The 22,539-nt window shown below is 36.2% G+C and overlaps 1 protein-coding gene across 1 annotated transcript in view; it reads left to right on the forward strand.

Moving 5' to 3' along the window:
- The window catches only part of EGY1 (Peptidase M50 family protein), a 192,880-nt gene that overhangs the window by 66,682 nt on the left and 103,659 nt on the right, over positions 1-22,539 (forward strand). The window contains exon 4 of the mRNA XM_089822253.1: positions 8,838-8,939. Coding sequence (XP_089678379.1) covers positions 8,838-8,939 — 102 coding nt within the window. The remainder of the gene's footprint in view (positions 1-8,837; positions 8,940-22,539) is intronic.

The raw sequence follows: 22,539 nt of genomic DNA on the forward strand, positions 1-22,539 counted from the left end.
ACACCTTCGCTACATGTCACAATAGCATAGCTTTGTGGGCTCTATAATGGGACCCGCTCAACTCGACATGATGTTATGTTAAACCCTCCATCGTAACCTTGGAACCTCGAATCATTAACCATTGTTAACTTTCACGAAGTTGCACACACAGTTAAGCACAACAATGGAACCTCTCAATGCTAACAAAAAATTTAACTTGTGAACTTACATGAACTCCTCTAGCGTAACTTTGGTGGTTTAGCCCCTATCCGTTGCGAAGTTACAACTATTGTCAGTGAAGTTACGACTACTATCAGCGGCTCGCACGTAACTTTTCCACCATTATACAACCGTGCTACGTGGCACATTCTGATTTGTTGTTAGGTCGTGCATGCCACTCCATGTGGTCGTTGCCAGATCATTTGCCACTTTGTTCAAAATTTACACCACTACTTGCCCAAGCAATACATGGGTTCCACGCACGAATGCACCATCATGCCTTTAGACATTATGATACTAAGCGCTTTGGTATAAAAACAAGTGCAAAAGCAATTATCCCACCAATGTGGGATAAAACATCTTAACAACATCCAGCATGACATTATCAAAACAACCCAAACAAAGCATGGATACCTGACCTCTAGTGTGCATTCTTTCATCTTCCATCGGTGCTCAGTAACACGGGCCATACCACCTAAAAAAACGTAGATCAAATCCATATTAGTTCAATTAAAAAAAAGAGACCCTTTTGGTGAACAGTTTAGGTAGAGACGAGGCTTGGCTTGCTAACATGGATGATGGCCCTTAAAATAGCCCATGCATCAACACTGTATAAGTTGAGAGAATCCATTTCAGACTAGCCAAAGAATTCATTTGTATTCATCTCTAATCTATGCTTCCGCACAATAAGAAATTAGTGCCACCTCTCCCAAAAACCCATTTTGAAATCAACACAAAATCTCCCCACAACCCGCGTTTTAGATTTGCAAAAGGCCAAGCAAGTTGGGATGCTAGTCAAAACATCCATTTGTTTTCTTGTATTTTTGTGAGCAGATTGGAAGATAATTCAAAATGGAAGTTTTTAAGTTGGCTACCGTTGCAGATAAGGGTGAATGGACATTTTGCTCCAGGATTCGGGTTCCATCCCACTGATGAAGAGCTCATAACACATTATCACTGAGAAAGGTTTTTGATAATAGTTCAGAGGAAAAACTATACTAAAGTGGATCATGACAAGCATGAGCCATGAGATTCCCTTGTATATTTCAATTTCTCCTTCATTGCTTATTGTGTGGTCAAGAGAATAGCCCCGATCTATGCTTTCAACAGTGTTTTGCACAATCTAAAACAAAACATTGTGCCTCTCCCACACTACAAATGCAGATTCACCCTACAAATGTGCTAGTTTGGCATCAAACAAAAACCCTACAAACTTATCGTATCTGATTGCCTTCAACATGGGTCAAATAGACCCTCTGCGAGCAGCATACAAGTCTCCCCTTTGAAAACGCTGCCCCATGCCCTTTTGTGCCCAAACGAGCCAATTGCATAGTTAGAAATTTGTTTGAAATTTCATTGGGCATGCATGATCACTAATTTTTATTTAAAAAAACAAAATCCAATTTGCATGGTTTATCTTGTTACAAGTTGAGCATCACCTTTGATCTCTAATGATGATATGTGCATATCGAATGCCATGCATAAGAGAAAAGGCACCATTAATGCTCATTTCAATAATACTTCCAATAAACACTTGCCCCTTCTAATCATTCATTTGAATTGATTTCAACATTGTCACTCAAATGAAGGTAACTTTAAATATTATAATGCAGATTTTTTCTTGAAGCAATAATACTTTGATAGGCTAAGTTGGATCGTAAAGTGACTTGGCTAAAAAAGTTTTTCGATTTCAAATGCCCAACTGTTCTGGAAAACCCTGGGCATCTCAACAATCCAACCTGGTCATCAATTTTATTACCCTTGAGCATTGAGATTATTAATTCCATCTTTTCTGCCAAAGTGTTAGATTTAGAATGAATTGCCACCTTGACTGTCCTTAAAAACTGACAAAAACAAATAACTGGGCCTTTAGGCCTCTGGGCTAAACATGCATATTCTTTGGTCCATACTCCTTTAGTCTGCAAAATTTCGTGTCATGACAACCTTTGGATCAAAAGTTACTAATTATTGAAATTGATCTTTTGAAATTAATCTGCATTCAAACATGTGAAACACAGAAAATTGCATTTGGATTTGACTTCAAAAACTGGCCAAACGACCCCATGGGGAATTGAAACCTTGGATATAGGTTCACTTTGATATGGAGAATATGTGGATAAATTTTGGGCTCATGATGGATAATTGAGCCCGTTTGGTAAGTCTTCAAAGTTGACTACTAGGAATTGCAGAACTAGACACCTTGGCAAAATAATGATTTTTGCAAATGGAATGGCTTTAGGAAAGTGCTCAAATGAATTCATCAAGAGTTGAAAACTGACAAGCTTGGAGCATTTTCAGTGTAGAATATAGTGGTGTGATTTAATTTTAGTCTCATCTATCACAGGCTCAAAGTTATAGCAGCACGAACAAGCCTCCTAATCATTCTGTAAAACTGATCTGCATCAGTATGTTAGAAATTGCATTTGGAATCACGTTTGAAAACTAATCAAACAAATTCTTTAAGGGCTCAAACTTGGAACACAAAATGTCTATGACCTCTAGAATGTGGGGATGGAGGAATTTTCTCATTAGGGTCAACTAGGTCTAAATTACACTTAGTTAAATAGGGCTTCTTGGATTTCTGAACAAAGTGCAACATCAAGACAACAATTAACAACCAACTTTGGGAACTTAAAACCCTATCAGAACTTATTGAAACGATTTGAAATCTGAAACACGGGTTATCTGATATGCATGTTAAATATCCCCAAAGTGGCGGTCATGACACTTAACTGGGTGCAAGATATTCAAATGCAAACTAGCCCGCTGAACACTGTTTGACACTTGGGTGAAAATGCAAAAATGACAAGTGCTCAAAGCGACACCTTACCAAATGACTCAAAACTTCAAACGAAAGACCTAAGGTGCATGGATATATAAAATAAAAGACAATGAAAACCTGAAACTCATGATAGAAATCAAAATGACAACTGGGTACTTAGGCATGAAAAGCACTTATAGAGGGTACTTTTGCAAAATTTTTCAACTAGGTACTCTATAAAATCTTACGAATTTTAAGTCCCCACATGTGGCTCTTTCAAGCTCTTATAAGAATACATGGTTACTATCAACATTTTGGTGTGGAAAACTTGTCAAAATTGGTGACTTTGCCTGCATGTCATGAGGAAATTGTAGGAGATCTATCCATTTCCTCCATAATTGATTTTGAAAATTATAGTTGATGCAAATAAACCTCATTGGAGGTCATGTCACCATCTGGGTGCTCTTGTATTGCTAGTTTCACTAGTTCAGTCAATAAAAAAACACATTTCTAGGCTAGTATGGGGATTCGTAGTATGCTTTTAACCATTCTAGTTGCAATACATTTTTCAAATTTGGTATGAGTGTTTGCTATTATGAAGATCAGAATCTTGAAATAATTTATCGGTCTATTATTTCAGTATATCTTGCATTTAGAGTCAGTTGTTCACTGGCAAAGAAGCAAGCAAAACCTCTATAAATACCATCTGTGAATCAAATTCATAAAAAACTGTCAAAACTCTCATACAATCCTTCAATCAGCAAGTGATTAAATTCAGAAAAATTAGAGCAGTGTGGGTTAGGGATCTTTTAGTGGTATTAGAGCTGGTGATCTTGCCAACTTTTTGAGGAAGAAACTCCACACCCAATGGATTGGTTAAAGGCCATTGTTCATATACTTAGCAGGCAAGCATCTCCTCTGAGTCACCATAAATATTGGTTATTTTTACCACCGTTAAGCCCAACATAGATAACCAATCTGACACATCTCCATCATGAGCTAAAACTCTATCATGACAAACACAATGTGTTATCTTCCTGGTGGGGCATCACAAGTTTCCCATTTTGCAATTCCACAAGGGCGAAAAGGAGTTCTTTTCAAAATGGCGATGTGTTTCGCTATTTCACGTTTCTTGTTTTCCGGCTCGTTGTAGTTTTTGCAAAATGGGAAAATTGTGTCACTGTTTCACATTTGTTGTTTTCTGGCTCGCTGGAATTCTTTGCAAAATTGTGAAAATGTGTCCTCATTTCACATTTCCCTCTTTTCATCTCACTATAGTAAGTTGCAAAATGGCGAAGTCAACTGGTCAATGCCATGTCAGCAAGGTGGGCTAACATGTGTTCAACGATTATTTTCAGTGTCACAATTTGACCTTTTGCAACCATAAGATGGGCCGATAACATAAAATTAGGGCCAAACTACATTTTTTAGCTTGTACATGCCATCCAGCTGCTGTCTATGCCTCTTTATGATTTCCAGTGATTTTAGCTTCCATCGGAAACATTGTTCTTGCTGCAGATGCATTCTTTTGGCCATGTTCAGTCACTTCATGACCAGGATACATGCAGTGATAATTTTTGATCTGATTTTGTTATCTTATTATTTTGCAACCTTAACTCTAGTGTGGTTGGTTTTTTAACAAGGCTAAAATTAGAGCTATGCCAGCTCTTTAACAGGCGATCTTGTAGATAATTTCCGGAGTTCTCTTTGTGGTTCTTTGCAGTAGCTGTGCTCTGCAACTATAACTTTTCTCTTGCCATATATTAATTAAAATGTCTATTTTTGCCTGGTATTAATTTCTTTTTTATGATCTCTTAGTTTATCTGTTAGTTTAAATCATCTTGATAGCTATTGTCTTGTTCATGCATCTTCCTGGCACACCCATGAAGTTGTAGCCTGCATATGAGTACTAAGAGGGTAGATTAGAGTGAGACTTGTGTAAGTTGGGTGCTATATGTGTATTAATGGCAAGGAGTAACCAAAGTTTCAGTCTGGTACATTACCCTTTTACTTTTCAAGCATTCTTTCTTTACTTTTCCCCTCAAGTTAGTAGTCTAGGTGCACTTTGATTGTAAGGAAGCCAACCTTCCCTTGAGATTCAATCTCACATGTGCATGTTCCACACTTGGAGACCGTTTCCATGTTTCACAAGGTTGCTTGGGGATAACACATCAGACAAAGGTACAAATTTTTGTGACAACAACTACTATCAACATTTCAATGTGGAAAACTTATCAAAATTGGTGACCTTGCCTGCAGACCTAGAGGAAACTGTAGCAGATCTATACATTTCATCCATAACTTCTTTTGATAATTATAGTTGATGTAAATAAACCTCATTGGAGGTATTGTCACCATCTATCTACTCTAGTATTGCCAGTTTCACCTCTTCGTTCAATAAAAAATCACATTTCCAGGCTAGTATGGGGACTCCTGGTGTGCTCTTCGCTATTTTGGCTGTGACAAATTATTCGAATTTGGTAATCAATGTTTTCTGTTATTGTTAGAACCCCAATGGTTCTATCTCTGATGAATGTCACAGAAATGTATTATTTTTGCAAGTTTTATAATATTTTGCTGTGTTTTCAGAGTTTGTGATTTTTTTGGATTCTTTTGACAATATTGGAAATAAAAAATAACATTTCTAGGAATATAAACTAGCTAGCATACTTTGCACTATATAACCTTAATCTTCTTAATCACCAAATGATAATATCTACAATGACTTTTCATGCATATAGAATTGACAAATGCAAATGCTGAAACCTGAATAAGAAAACACAAGTATTGAAATTTTTTGAATAAAGGAATGATGCAGAGCTGAAATCCTCAATTCCTTGATGCTAAAGTGTAAGGCACAAACAGCCCAAAACTTGCCTTCTTGGGCCTTAACGTCACCTATTTTTGTACTCACATGAGGCCTAAATGACCTGTGGCTGCCTTCAATTCCCAAATGCAGGTCTTTACACTAGCTGTGATCTGCAATTAATAAATTCTTCAGCCTCTACAATCTGCAATGTGGAAATATAAAGAATTCAAACACCAACCACTGCAAACAACTAATACATTCTGAAACCCTTAGAAGTTTAAAGTCTTCACCAAGTGCAAACAAACTGAACAATTCACAATGATACTTTCTTTTCTGTCGACTCCCTTTTTATAACTCCTCATAGCCTAGTAGCTTTTTCAAGAAGATACATTAATGATTAATATATTTGCGTTTTAGATGCAAGGTTGACTTATTAATTCATTTATAAATGCCTTGGTCTTTGGCGCCAAGTCAAACAATATTAATGACTTTGGCCCCACTTATGGCTTTATAATAGCTCATTTATAATTAATTATTAATAAAGTATATTCTATTATTGAACGGTATTTTATTAATAATTAACACCTTTTTCTAGGGCCAATAGATTTATCCCAAATCAGTCATCTCAAGAACTCTACTAACACCAAGACTAGGTGTACTGCCAAAAATAACATGACATAACCTACTTACTATGAATAGTAAACCTCAAAATGAAGGCTCTGTCAATGTCACCATAACTCCATACTGGTGCTAAACTATTCTGGTTCCTTGCTAAAGATAGTAACCCCGACTTTCCCGGAATAGACACTTTCTGTAAACAGTAAGTGTGCCAGTCTGACTCAAACACAGCAATCCTGAACATCCCTGACCTTTGGAGTGGGAATTGGCATTTGGCACTGCTAATTGAGAGCATCTAGCTGAGTTAGCCTATGAGGGCCACTGATAGGCTAATCTGAACAACCGACCATGGCGAGCTAAAAAGGGGACATTACGGTCATGAAGATTAGATTTTTGAAATAAGTTATCAGTCTATTATTTCAATATATTTTACATTCAAAGTATTTGTACATTGGCAAAGTAGCAAGCAGAATCCCCTAATTGCCTTCTGAGAATCAAACTCATCAAAAATTGTCAGGACTCTCATAAAATCCTTCAATCAGCAAGTTGGTAAATTTAGAAGAATCACAGCAGCATGGGTTGGCGATCTTTCAATATATGATGATAACATCCCAATTTGTGAGATTCAAATTAAAAATGATTAGTTGAATGAGAATTGACATTCCTGATTAGGTGAATGAGGTTGATAACAGCAAGATAACTTCCTCTATTGTGGTCCCCTGATGAATTCCAATTACTGTTGTCTTATTCAATTACCCAATAATCTTTGCAAAAGGCTACAACACAATGGTAACTTGTGAGCCTCTGATGTGAGAGGTATTGGGTTCGAATCTACGTGAGAATAGCATATAATACTAATTAATTCTAACAAATAATAACTAATCTAGGCTTCGGTCCATTACTGATCAAAAAATAAATTACCCAATGATCTGTAGTAGTTTGGCAATGATTTTGAAAGACAAGATCATTGCTGCTGGGTATATGTTACCATCAATACTTTTATGTAATTCATGATCTTGAAAGATCATTTGTGGCTTATGCAATATGTGTTACAGCCTATGAAAACTTTCCTACTGCCATTGAGGATGTGTTGCAGTAATGCCCACTACTCATAGTCTCTGCCAAATGCAAGTTTGAAGTGCCAAGTCGGCTTTCAGCTGTTATTTAATGAATTCAAATTCTCAAATTTGATTATGTTAAAATGAGAATTCATATATATAATATAAGTAGATATATCTATATTTATATTTGAGAGATATACTCTACATACATAACATTCACACACACACACACACACACACACACTCTTTTACTTATATGCATCGATCTTATTGCTTCACAAATCTTTGTGCGTACATATATATGTGCGCGCGCGCACACACACACACACATATACATATATACATACACACACAAAGATATATATATACACACACACACACACAGACAGATACACACACACACATATAACACTATGAAGTTATCATTTTAAGATTGGTTGAATGATTGATTTCTCTATAAGATTAAAATTATAGATCCATTCAAAATCATTGTAAGTTCTCTTCAAAAGTTTGATTAGATTCTCAGACAGGATCTAACAAGACAAGGTAACCTCGACCAAACTGATTGGTTAACTAGAAACTTACGACCACTAACTTGACCCTATGACTCTAGGGTAGTCAAACAAGCCCTAAGGGTTTACTTATCTCTTGGCACTTGGCAAAAACCTTATCTTCTTGATCGTGGCAAAGATGGTAACTTTGACCTTTCCTTATGTTTGCACTCCTCCCCCTGATGATACTCTTCCTCCTTTTACTAAGGGCAATCTACTCTCCTGCATCAACTTAGACAGACAATGGTAGTTAGACATAATCTTCTATCACACCAGATTTCTATATAGCAAAATATTAGATGCTAGAATTTACATCATTAATTCCATTAATCTATCAGCAAATGTTTAAATAATTTCAAATAACATCACATCTCTAATCATGCAGTTTGAACAATTATGCAAAAAGTTTGTGAAAGAGTGATGCAACACAACTGTCAAGTTGCTTGGAAGATTGCTGTTCATTTTTTTGAATTTTTATAGCATTGTGTTATGAAGAAATGTGGAGTGAATTCCAATGTTGCATTGGGTCCATTGATTTAGTCTTGTGTGAGCATGTTGCCATGGTTCCCTCTGCTTGAAATTCTGCGAGCATGCTAGTTCATGACAGGGTCATAGTTCTTGCTAATAGTTCTTTGTTTCGTAAAATGGCATATTTTGTTAATGAAATTATCTGAGCTTCATCTACTACTCAAACTTGCATTGTAATTTGTTCTAAGCTATTTTTCAATCTGCTGGTGTATATTCTACTTATGTGTTAAAATTTAATTTATAGAAACTATTCATATTACCTCCATGCGTATGGCATACTTATGATATGTGGCTTTTACTCATCTTACTAGGAAGTTGGACATTTTCTAGCTGCACTGCCGAAAAAAGTGAAACTGGGGATTCCTTTTTTCATTCCGAATATCACTCTTGGGAGCTTTGGGGCAATCACCCAGGTATGGTATTAAACATATCACTATCTATGAAATTCTTCTTGCAATATATTTGTTTGGTGGGTAAAATATGGAAATAAACAGAACTGGGGCAGACATTTAAAGTAAAACTCAATAAAAACCTATAGGAGATGTTGGTGTGATGTATATTTTTTTGTCTATTTATTTGCCAAATATCTGTTGTTAGAGACGACACAGTTTGATTTCATAAATCAATTTGATTAAAAAAAGCAATTAATAGTAATTATTAATTTGTCTTCCTGTGTAGATTCAAATGATGTTACTTCGTTTCTTTTTTGTGGTTTGCAGTTTAGATTTTAGCTTTGTTGTGTAATGTTCATATGATCCCGATAACATGGTGTTCCATGGGAATATGTACCTAGGATTTTTTAACTCAAACTGAGAACAGGGACATCTTAGGGATGGCAGGATGGACACAAAAATGTTACGTTTCTGTCCCTACGAGCACCACCTATATGGTAGTTATTGCTGGACAGTTCTGCAATTTAAGGGATGTCCTTGTCAACAACTCCTTTTGCAGTTCAAGGGCTGTCCTTGTAAAAAGAACCTTTTCCAAGTGGCATCTGAGGATGCCTATCTACTCCTGATGAGATAGCTGAGGGACCCCATCCCCCTACTAAAAAAAGTTACATCTTAAAATCACAGTTATTGTAAATTTTCCTTCTCCATTATAAAAAAATCGTAGTTAAGCCATGTAGAATATAGTTTCATGAATGCGAGCAAGTTTCTGAATCCTCCTTACTATTTCTTATTAAGTAGGTGGTGTGAATATAAAGAAGAAAAAATTAAGAGAACAGCAATTTTCTACATCTGCAACTCACACCTTCCTAGCCATGATATATATAACAGGGTCATGTGATGTTCTCTTTCTCAATGTGGATATAGTAAATAAATAAAAAATAATAATAAAATAAATATAGTAATAATAAAATAAAAATAATAATCATAAATAAATGTACATGTATACAATATAAATGATTAAACATATCTCATTCAAGGGGTGCATTTATAATATATCATGCAGTGATTTATATTGCTTTATGAAAGGGTGGCATTGGAAGACAAATTTAAATAAGAAAAAATGGAGAAAAATACAAAAGTAGAATAATACAAAACAAGGAAAAATGGGGCATGAAGACACTCACTAGTAAACAACACAAACAATAATGCGTAGAGGCAGCGATATATAATTTCAAAGGCTTGGTATGGATAAGACCTTAGTTACCTTGGTTTGTCGTTTTGCCCTCCGGAGCAAGGCAGGGTTCGAATTGGTACCTAGTTCGGGTACAATTTAAACTCTAGTTCACGCAGGGTTCGATTTTTTCCCTGCAAGTTCGAACTGGTCGCATCAGCGATCGAACTCGAGCGAACTTGGTAGAAAGTTAGAAAGAGATTGAACCACTTGCGAACTGCATTCTTGAGTTGGGCCCTGCAAACGACAGAAAATTGGAATTTTTTGACATATTTTATTATATTTTGAGTTCCTTAACCCTAAAAAGTGTATGTGAAAGGCTTTTGTTGGCATCTAACACTCATTTGTGGTGTGCAAGAAGGTTATTTTGTCTTCAACAAGAGCAAATAGGTGGTTTAGCAAGCATTTGTTTGTGCAAGGAGGAATTGGAAGATTGGTTTGTGAGCTATCTTGAAGTGCTTGTACCTCATCCCTACACTTATGCAAGCTTACAATGGCAATAAGAGGTAATTCCTTGTTCTATTTTCTTTTTTTTTTGTTTAAGTTTTTTTATTTTTCCATTTATCTTTCATTGTGAATAAGATCTAGTCATTGTTTTCTCTAAAATTTCATTCTCAATACATATATGATTTCTTGCCATAGGGAAAGGAACTTCAAAGGGATCTACCTCTTCCTCAGGAGGCAATGCCAATACCCAACAAAGAATAGAACCCCGTTCTAATTATCCTTTTGTGGAAGTATGTGGATAATGTAAGTCTTCTTCCAGGAGGTGGTGCTTTTCATTGGCAATGTTGGGGTTGTGATGTAGAAACGAATAGTTCATATTATCCTGTGGTGGGCCATTTGTGTGGATGCCCTAGAAGAGGAGTCAAGAAATGTCCTAGAAAATGAAATGTACCTATGTCAAATTCATTAGTATTAAAGTATCTTTAAACACACGAGGAAGCAAAAGAGAGACAAGAATGTTGGCAAAATACCATTGATCGCAGTAGCAGTAAAACTAAAAAAAGACAAAAGGGAATGAAATCCACCACAAATGTTGTGATAGAAGATCACCCCTTCTATACTATACCAGCTGCCCCTATTTCTCAAAATGAAGCACCCTTTACACACAAAGGAAAGGGATCACTAGAAATTGCATTTCAAAAATCAGAGTAGAGAAATTGTCGACATTGATGTGACAAGACGCTTGTATACAAATGGGCTGTCTTTTAATCTTGTTCATTCTCCATATTTCAAAGGGATGTTGAGAAGTGCTAAGGGAGCTCCTACAGGGTATTCAGGTTCCTATTTTGAGAGAGTACGAAGCACCTTTTTGGATAAGAGGTCAAGTTGATTGATGAACAATTGAAGCCCATAAAGTTTTCATGGATTGAGACAGGGGTAACAATTGTTTTAGACGGGCGGAAAGATGCTAGAAATCATCCATTGATCAATGTTTTGGCAGTGTTCCCTAGAGGAGCAATGTTTTTGAAAGTAGTATATTGTGAGGGGCAAGTAAAAGATGGGACATTTATTGCTAATATATCTCATCTCTACCATTGAAGAAGTGGGTGCTAGAAATGTTGTTCAAGTTGTAATGAATGATGTAAAGAATTTTAGAGCTGCTAGTTTGTTGGTTGAAGAGAGATACCATCATACTTTTTGAACACCTTGTGCAGTTCATTCACTCAATCTTATGCTACAAAAGGTTGAGAAGAGTATTGAGTGAATCAAAGAGGTGTATGCAAAATTTGGGGACATCCAGATGTTCATCACAAACCACCACATGACGAATGTTCAGAATGTTCTCATGTTTGGAGTTACTGAAGGTAAGTGAACTTGAACTCAAATTAGTAATTTAATTTAAAAAAAAAATTATCTTACAATTTCTGATTTTTGGATTGTGTAATGTATTCATTTTCTAAGTATGTATCTAATAGTATTATTTTTGCTTTATTTTATGTTACAGGTTGCTGAGACATTTTTTGCATCAAATGTAATTGTCTTGAGACACTTTCCAATATGGTAATAAAAAATGATAGGGCTATATGGAGGCAAAGGAACAGTGAGATGGCATCCAAAATAAAGCTTAGGATATTGGATGACTTATGGTAAGAACATGTGGAATATCTCATTAAGCTCACCGAGCCCATTATGATCATGCTTAGGTATGCTGACATGGATAGGCTTGAGAAGATCAAGCAAATTGTAAATAAAAAGGGCAATATCCTCAAAAGACCTTCAAACAATTGTAGACAATTATCGTAGAACGATGGAACAAAATGACCACTACTACATTTGCTTGGGTATGCATTGACACCCAAATACTATAGCACCCAATATACTAATCTACCAGGAAGGCTACCAACCTATAGAGATTTGGAAGTGTGTGATGGATACCAGGCAACATTTGAATGACTCTTTCCTGATGAGGATATGAAAGATTTGACTACGAATGAATTCATATAATTTGTGGATTCAAAAAATCTAAGTAATGATGCTCTTTGTCATGTTTTAGTTCTCTTTGATATCCGTCAATGTGGAAATGGGAAGGGGGATATATATAAGAAATAATTTTTGCAATGTAAAGTGGTGGTGGGGAGATAAGAAAAGGATATTTTGAAAAGAAAGGCACTTTTTTTTGATTTGATTAAAATGATTGTGATCTTTTTGTTTTGTATATGAATATAATAGAATATTTGTGCTGCCATTCTCTGGGCCCCTATTTCTCTGTGTTCTATGGATTACTTTTGGATATTATTCAATTTTGTGCAGTGTGTTATTTTTTATTAACATCTATATGTGCTGCAAGCCTATTTTCCAATGTTCATATTATGGTTCTATTCTCTATAAGTAAATTGTGTTTAATTTATACTCCACTTTGCTGGTAGTCAGTTTATTTATTTCGCATACATAATCATATACCTTAGCTTTTTGGTAAAAAGCACTTGGGTCTTTCATTCGTTTTATTGCTTACACGAGGGAGTTGTACCTCTCAATTCAAAGGAAGATTATCAATCCAATGATAATCTATCCAATTGCTAGTGGTTATTTGTTCTTCTTTCTAGGCATTTGGAGTTAGTTTGCGTATTTATTTTTGAAGAACAAATCTATTCACCAACAATATGAAAGGAGTGCATTCTTGGAGATCATTGTAGACTAATGGAGAATAAATACGATGTATATTGTAGACTTTAAAAGAGATTACTATGATCATCTTGTTATAGAATTATGGGTGATTTTATAACAGATGTGAGGAAGACTTCATAGTAGAGTCAAAATATGAAATTCATTTGGAATGAATTATATAGAGGGATTAGAGATTTAGATTATACATTTTTGATACTCATCCGATGGGAAAAATTCACCCCTTTATCTATACATTTTGGATCAGCTTAAGTGAGCATCTAACATTAGGCATAAGTCAGTTTTGTTACTTTGTATAAATCTAAAGCAAGGTTAGAAATGGCACGACTATTGCATGACAATTTTCAAAGGGTTTAAGGTTTAATGAGTGCTTTTGTTTGTATCTCCCCCTGAGATCATGCTTTCTCTCAACTAAGAAGTGTATGAAATGCAAGTTGCACTTGCATTGTTTTCTTCTTCTTCTTTGATAATCTTCTTTCTCCAAACTTTTGTAGTTTTTCTTTTGTGATTAACTTGCCTCGAAGTCCATAAAGATTCATTCTTCTTATTGTCATTTCTAGGTTTCTTTCTCCATACAAAGATAGAGCCTTTTGTTTGTTCTTTGTATAATTTTTGTTATAGCCTACATTTGATTTTAAGAATCTATAATTGCAATGCTGTGCTATGTGTCCATAATAGTTTCTATTTCTCCATCCATTTTGTGTTATGCATTCTCCTACTTGGTGACCAAAGTATTTGCATGAAATAACAATATCCATAGAAATCATGTCGAAATTCTGATTTATGCTTTTGGCTAGAAGGAAAAGGTTTTCTGATTCTGTCCTCATATTTATCTTTGATAGGATTGATCAGCACTTCAACATATCTTTCAATTTCTTCCTCTTTCTTAGATAAATCTGCCACACTACTTGCTTCTTTGATGAAACCTTTGAATGTATGATCCTATTTGTTTTGCTCTCCTTCATACTCCAGTCTTTCTCATAGATGGTCTTTGACTATCAATTATCTCCATCAGAATTTCAGTGGTCTTTTCAAATTTAGGAGTAGTATTCAAATTTATAGTGGTTTTCTCCAAATCATTTTTCAATATGATGACTTCCTCCTCCAATTTAGCACAATCCACTTCTTTTGCATTCAACTTTGTTATCATCTCATCTTGAAATAGTTTTGATGCTTCTAATTGCTCTTTCAACTTTCTAATTGCTTCACTTGATTCCTTTTGCACTTCATACAATTCTTGAATTTGAGATCTCAGTTTTGCATTTTCCTTGTTTAGTTTTTTATTTTCTTTATAAGCATAATGAAGTTCTTCCATGATATCGACATCCTCATCTTGACTGTCGACCTTTTCATCTTCTTTATATGTATTAGATCCTTCATCATTGGAGACTTCCTTAGCATTTGATTCATTGCTTCCATTATCTTCTTTATATGTAATGGATCCATGTTTGAGCTTTCCATTACCTAGGACTTCTTTTGAATCTTCTTGGATCATCTTTATTCCATCATTCTCAAGGTCATCTTGATTCATCATATCATCATTTTCTGCCGCCATATATATTTCAAATGCCACCTCATCATATATATTCGCCTCTGAATTGTTCCATATATTTGTTTCAATAATGCCAATACAATCATTGCAACATATGGAGTCAGTACCATTTTCAAACAATTCACTATTGATCACTTCATTTCTAGTAGTTGGTGCATTGTTATTAATAATCTTCTTTGTATTTTCTTTCCTCTTATTTCTTTTCTTTTCTCCCATGTGTGCTCAATAGATCTACCTTCAACCGGTTAAGCTTTATAGAAGGAACCAGTTCTGATATCAATTGAAGAGCACACAATTATACTAATAGTGGGGGGGGGGGGGGGGGGGGGTGCGAATCAATATAATAACGAATTTACCAATTTAAAAGTTTTAGTTAAACAATTAACTTCAAATGCTGAAATGAACAATTATGCACATGAACACAATAACACAAGATTTATGTGGAAACCCAATGCGGGAGAAAACCATGGCAAATAAATGTTTTCTATATAGACTTTGTTCTTTTACAATGATTTGTAGGCTACGACGTGCTTTGTAGGCTACAACCTCTATGGTTATGAGCACCGACTCACTAGAAGCTCCAATTCCCACACTTAATAGGCTCCAACCTACAGAAAGCTCCAACTCCCTCAGTTATCTTTGTTAGCACCAACCCATTGCACTTGAACTTCCTTTCCACCTTGCCAATTTTGCTCCCTCAACTAATGATGGATATTTTGATTGCACAATTTCTCTCTTTTGAAATTATCTCTATATGAATTTTTCTTTCAGCACATACACACTCTTGCTTCTAGAAGTCAGCTTTCAATATTGAAATATCTTGATTTACAAAATTCTCTTTTTATATTTGTACACTCTCTTCTATATATATATATATTTCTTTTATTCAATCTGCTCACACATTCTCTTATTAATATCCTTTAAATATATTCCCCCTCCTTTTATTTTTTTTACTTCTTAACATATATCTTACTGTTAAATATATATACAGATTTAAAAGTCTGAGTATATATTTATATTTCAATCTTTTTAATATTCTGCTCTTTTATACTTCCATCTGCAGCCACTCAAATTCCTTATTTAATTACTCCTCACTTATGCTGCTCTCAAATATTCTTACTTAATATTTCATTTTTGTTCACTCTTTCTGATAGATATATAAATCAGATTAAAAAAAATCTGATTATATGTTTCAATATATTACTCTTCTTCCATCCCTTTTTATTCCATCTGCTCTTCTACTTATTTGTAATGACCCTGCTCAAATCTGACTTTAAAATACTGATTGAAGGCTCAAAGAATTTCATCAAACACTTTACATACAAGGGTCACATGACTGATATAACATTTCAGTTTGCTTTAATGACTCTTTTCTTCAATTAGCATTAATGAGAATGTTTACAAATGACTCTAAATTGACTAAACAATGACCTAACATGAATATGCAACTTATTTTGACAATATTCAATGCATATATGTGACTGAAACTACTTGCAATATGCAGCTACAACAACTAGTAATTATGACAAACACTTTGGATGCAACCTAAGATGACATTTATGCACTTACAGCGAAGTGGTATTTTAACAAACATTTGGTATGCATACTAAAAAGTTGATCATGAATGGCAATAACATATTCTATTACAATAGTAGTTGACCAACAACTTATATTTCCTTCTTTGCAATAAAATGTCTACTACAATGATGCTATGAATTGGTCAAGACTTTTGGCTTACAATTGTTTGACAATAGTGCCAAATTTGATTTTCTAAGTATTCATTTATAGCAGCAATTAAAATGCCTATGATGACAATGCAAATAATACCCAGAATGATTGACCCCCTCAATCGAAAGGTATGAGCAAAAACGTGAGACTCACATAGGCTGATCAACCTCCATGACAGTAGATTATGAAGGTCTGTACTGATCCTGCTCAATAACATAATCAATTTCAGCAAAAGATCAGTTGCTGAAGTCACTTCTCCATCAAATGCAACAATACATCAGCTGTTGCAAGTACAATAATACATCAACTATTGTACTCAAATAATCTCCACTGTGAAGCACAAGATTGAACTTCTGAAGTAAAGCCTACAATCAACAATAATTCAGCTAGTATCTCACAGTCTCAAAATTGCGTAACCAATGAGGGTTTTCATCCCCAAAGATCCTCCAATGGCTGAAACTCTAGCTGGCTTCTCTACCAAATAATCATATCAAACAATCATCAATTCCTGGATGATGAGAATGAGGCCCATCATGTCTATTTATACTTTTTCCTCAAGAGGTTGGCCCACAATCTAGAAGCTTCTAGAAATTATTTTATTTTTATTGACTTTATGATATATTATTTTATTTAAGTCACTTTATTAAATTAATTAAATATAAAGTTACCTTTTAATATTTATTTATTTGATAACTTTATAAATAATTAACTTAGTACCACTTATTTATTTAATTAAAATAATTAATTAGTTATCTTCATAAAATATTCATTATTTTGAACAACTTAATTAATTAAATTAATTAAATCAAATTACTTCCAAAATGGGGATATTACAGTCTGCCCCTCCTGAAATTGCTTGTCCCCAAGCAATATCAGCAACAAATACCATTCTCCTCCACTTGGATCCCAAGTGAAGACCTATGTAATGTTCCAATCATTACCAAACAGCTCCTGTGAAGAAATCATTGGCATCAACAGTACAAAAATCAGCAATTGAGAAACTGCACTCAACACCCAAACAACCGACATTACTGACAAAATCATTTGAAAACCAACTGTAGATGCCGATAGAAGAAACCACTTTGCGGAACTCAAGCCAACTTAAACATCGACTCTGTCAAAACTCAAGTCCCTGTTTAACTGACACTTGCACCCAATTGCACTGTGGATATGATAACAGCCATAGGTACCTGAGTCATTGCCACCAAATCCAATCCCTGATAAATTGTTTTGGGTGTGTTGATACTGTAGGCTGTGTAACTTGCAATTGTGAATTCCATCTGCAAAAGATGGTGCTAATCCATCCCATAATGGATGGTAAGAAACTGGAGCCAATCTACACTTGCGTGAAATCAAATCTTCTATCTCTAGTTCAAAAGAAAAATGATGAGCATACCCCACCGTATAATGCCAGTAGGAACCCCCAAACTCCGCTATTGGCTCACCATCACTGAATTGGGAATCAACAGATGGCTCCAATCTTTGACTCCGAGTGGTTGTAGGCTGGATAGAACCTTGTGCAATCTGCTCAACAAACCCCACCTCGAAATCCCTGTGAGGTAGCATAGTAGAAAGGATCACTATAATCTCCCCAACCAATCTGTGAATAGCACGAGTACCTCGGATGAGAACACCTTCTGACACTTTATGCGAGTCCAAACGAACACTTGCACCATGAATGGTTCAGTGTAGTAAAAATTATACGAGGAAGCATCAACATACTCCCCCGCACACCACAATTGATCCCTCTATAAAGGTGGCACGACCAACTATACCACATTGTCATCTATGTGAGAAGAATCAATCTGGAGACTCAATTCCATTGGTATCCCAAACTCATCAGGACCAGGTACTCCCAAATCCTAAACATGTGTGTCAGCACCAACAACATGTTCCTTAGTAACAACTGCATGAGCATACTCACCACCAACCACCTCAATATACAAATGAATTGGGTTTGGGGCTGGTGTAGACCGCAAATGCTCCAACTCCATGGTCACCTCCTCTAACTGAAACTGTGACTCTTGTAGATCTCGCTGTGGGTCCTCCAAAGCCTTAGTAGTCGCTGTGAGCTCCTGGGTAAGCTCACTCACCTCCTCCTCATGATCCAAGAGCGCCTCATAGGATATACTCCCCCCCTCAACCAAGTGATCACGGTGGGCTACCAACTGTAAGTAATCCTGTCTCAAAACCTTGACAACTTCACGCAAGGCATGAACCTCTACCAAAGAAAGGTAACCACTGCTGGACTCATCTGTCATAGAAGCACCCCAACCAGTAACGGCCAACAACTGACAAGCAGTATCAAAATGCTCAAGAGCAGTAGTGATATCTCTCTTGCCAACTCTCAACTGGTTGGTCACATGGTGACTCTGCACTACGGGCCTCCTATGAACTGTCTCAAATACACTGTCCACACTATGAGAGAAAGGTGAATCATACAAACTCCCCTCAAGATCACCAACGCTCAGTGTACTTACATCTGAGTACACCTCCACACTCTGAACACAAGCATCAGACTCATCCTCATCTAACTCCAAAGAAGCTGCTATTGAAACTATCTCATTATCACAATCTCCAACTCCCTCATCCTCTGCAACTAACTGAGAGTCTATATCCTGACAAATATCATCAAGGGTCACTGACAAAGTAACTCCCTCAATTGAAACAAACTCCTGCCACTCAGACTCTACCTCATCCTCATCTATGGGTTTCGGCAACACTAGATCAAGGAACCCATCTCCACCAACTGTCGATGCTAAATCTATGCCCAAAGTTGGAAATAAAAATCCAAATACACTACAACACTCATCATCCTCACTCACACCAACGGATGAATCTGGAATGCTAGTGTATATATCCTCTAATTGCATCTCCTCTACCGACTCTGACCACGTACACAGCTCGACGTCGACCTGTGGATAAGCTATATTATAAAATGGAGTGTCATCAAAAAAAACATCTTTAACACTCCCATCCTGAGTGTCATCACTAGAAATCTCCATGCTCACATCCTCAACACAGGAATATAACACTGTCTCCTGTACCGAACCCATATTGGGACTGCTATTATAAATATCAAAACTGTCAGAGCTCAAACTCTCCTTGCAGCCATCACTCAATATCATACGGGGGGCATCGTCACCAATGCAACTCATAACATCCCCGAAATTGTCCTCAGATGTGTCCATACTAACAACTCTCACATCACCTGTAGGAATCTCAACTGCAAACACGAATCGCTATACACATGACTCATCGTCAACCTGTACAACAACAATGCTGGAGCCCAAACTGAAATCAAGTGTCCCCTTTGTAATACTCTAATCACCAAGTACACCACTAGGAGACTCCATAAAAGCCTCGGGCCTATCTGAGGAAGCCACTACCTCTTGAACTAGAGCCACGCTACTGAAGCTGACATACACATCTCCAATGTCAATCCCCTCCGAAGAAGAATCTAAATGATCAGAGATGACTGCAACATCAACTGCCTTTGTAGAACCCACAATAACTGCTCTGGGAGCCTCAACTCGGTGATGCTTGACACTACTGTCCTCCAGTGGCACAAAAATATCCATTGAGTTTGGTGCAACAAAACTATCATCAACACTACGGATGGTAATAGCAGGTGTTGAACTAGATAATGGTACATCAATAGCACAATCAGCGTACGAAGAAAACTCAAGTCTTCTCCCCTGCGAACCTAATGTCGATCTACTAAAAGCAGAAGTAAAATATCTTGCTGCCCTGTCAACTATAGCCGGATTTGACAATCTCTTTGCAAGTTGCCGCTGATGCAATCTTAATTTCTCGACACTTTCCACCAAAGCATCTAACTCTGTTCTCTTCCCTCTACTACTGTGTTGACTTCTCGAACTTGACCTCCTGTATCTATACATGGCTGGAAAATAGAAATACTAATCACTCTGATAATAATTTCATACAAATAATGAAATCAATTCCCACAGGATGGCAAGATCAGAGCTCTGATACCACTGTAATGATCTTGCTCAAATCTGACCTTAAAATGTTGATTGAAGGCTCAAAGAATTTTGTCAAACACTTTACATATAAGGGTCATATGATTGATATAACATTTCGGTTTGTTTTAATGACTCTTGTCTTCAATTAGCATTAATGAGAATGTTTACAAATGACTCTAAATAGACTAAACAATGATTTAACATGAATATGCAACTTATTTTAACAATATTCATTGCATATATGTGACTGAAACTACTTGCAATATGTAGCTATAACAAGTAGTAATTATGACAAACACTTTGGATGCAACCTAAGATAACATTTATGCTATGTTCCACGGAGTTTCCGGGACGGGGACGTTTTAGGGGACGGGGACGTGTTTCCGGTACGGGTACGGGTCGAAGCCAAAATTTAGGGGACGGGACATCAGGGGACGGCGATTAAAAACATAGGGGATTTTTTTTACTATAGAGACAAAATTCAAATATGTATATCATAACATTGATAAACCATTCACCATAGACATTTTAGAAGATAAATACATGGAATATTATCAAATGGCAAATACTAAGTGCTTCCATTATAACAATATCACATACATATATAGCAAAAATTAAAATGCCTAAAGGCTTCAAGTATCATGCTGAAATCAGAATGAAATAAAGAGAAGTCCAACTAAAATAGTTGGTAAATAGTAAATACCGAACGCAGTCTTGCCTCACTAAACACAATCTTTGCTCATTGCTGCTACTGCTCTTATGTTTTTTTCCTTCCTCTTAGCAAGTATGTTAAATCGAAAAATGAGTAGAAGAGTTAGTGTTTTAATAGACCAAATATGGGTTGCATATTGTTATTATGTCTTTAAGATGACTAGGGGCCACACGAACAACAAAAATTAGGAAAAAATGTTTTTTTGGGGATGGTTTGCCTTTACCAGATTGACTGGAAAAAAGGGGACGGCCAGCAGTTTCGGGGACGGATAGGGGACGGCAAAACTGTCCCCGATACTGCTGGCCGTCCCCAAGTTTCTTGCCCAAAAAAATTGGCCGTTTCGGGGACGTTTCTGAATTCTTCAAAAAAGGGACGTCGCAGGGTACGGCCAAAATCCGTACCCGCGTCCCCGTTTCGTACCCGGTACGGGTACTAGGGTACAGAGGCAGGAAACGCGTCCCCGTGGAGCATAGCATTTATGCACTTACAATCAAGTGGTATTTTAACAAATATTTGGTATGCATACTAATAAGTTGATTATGAATGGCAATAACATATTCAATTACAATAGTAGTTGACCAACAACTTATATCTCCTTCTTTGTAATAAAATGTCTATTACAATGATGCTATGAATTGGTTAAGACTCTTGGCTTACAATTGTTTGACAATAGTGCCAAATTTGATTTTCTAAGTATTCACTTATAGCAACAATTAAAATGCTTATGATGACAATGCAAACTATTTAGCGAATGCAAGAAAAACCTGGTAATGATGATGCCCAATGTTGTTAATGAGGAAACAATAAAAATCTAATGTGATAGGCACCTTCCAAGCTCAAATCGAAATACTCAAGTTGCTGCCCTTGTTCTTGCCTGACAAAAGTTTAGATAATTAATTGCAGCACTAAACGCCTTTCAATTTGCCCCTAAAACAATTGTCTCGATGATAGGAATTGAATGCAACAATACTCAGAATGATTGGCCTCCTCAATCGAAAGGTATGAACAAAAACATGAGACTCGCATAGGTTGATCAACCTCCATGACAGTAGATTATGAAAGTCTGTAATGATCTTGATCAATAACGTAATCAATCTCAACAATACATCAGCTGTTGCAAGTACAATAGTACATCAACTATTGTACTCAAATAATCTCAATTGTGAAGCACAAGATTGGACTTCCGAAGTAAAGCCCACAAACAATAATAACTCAGCTGGTATCTCACAGCGTCAAAAATGCGTAACCAATGAGGGTTTTCATCGTCAAAACTCTTCCAATGG

This window comes from Cupressus sempervirens, chromosome 3, assembly GCF_028749045.1.
Source record: "Cupressus sempervirens isolate cs-2001-9-10 chromosome 3, ASM2874904v1, whole genome shotgun sequence".
Lineage (NCBI taxonomy): Eukaryota > Viridiplantae > Streptophyta > Pinopsida > Cupressales > Cupressaceae > Cupressus > Cupressus sempervirens.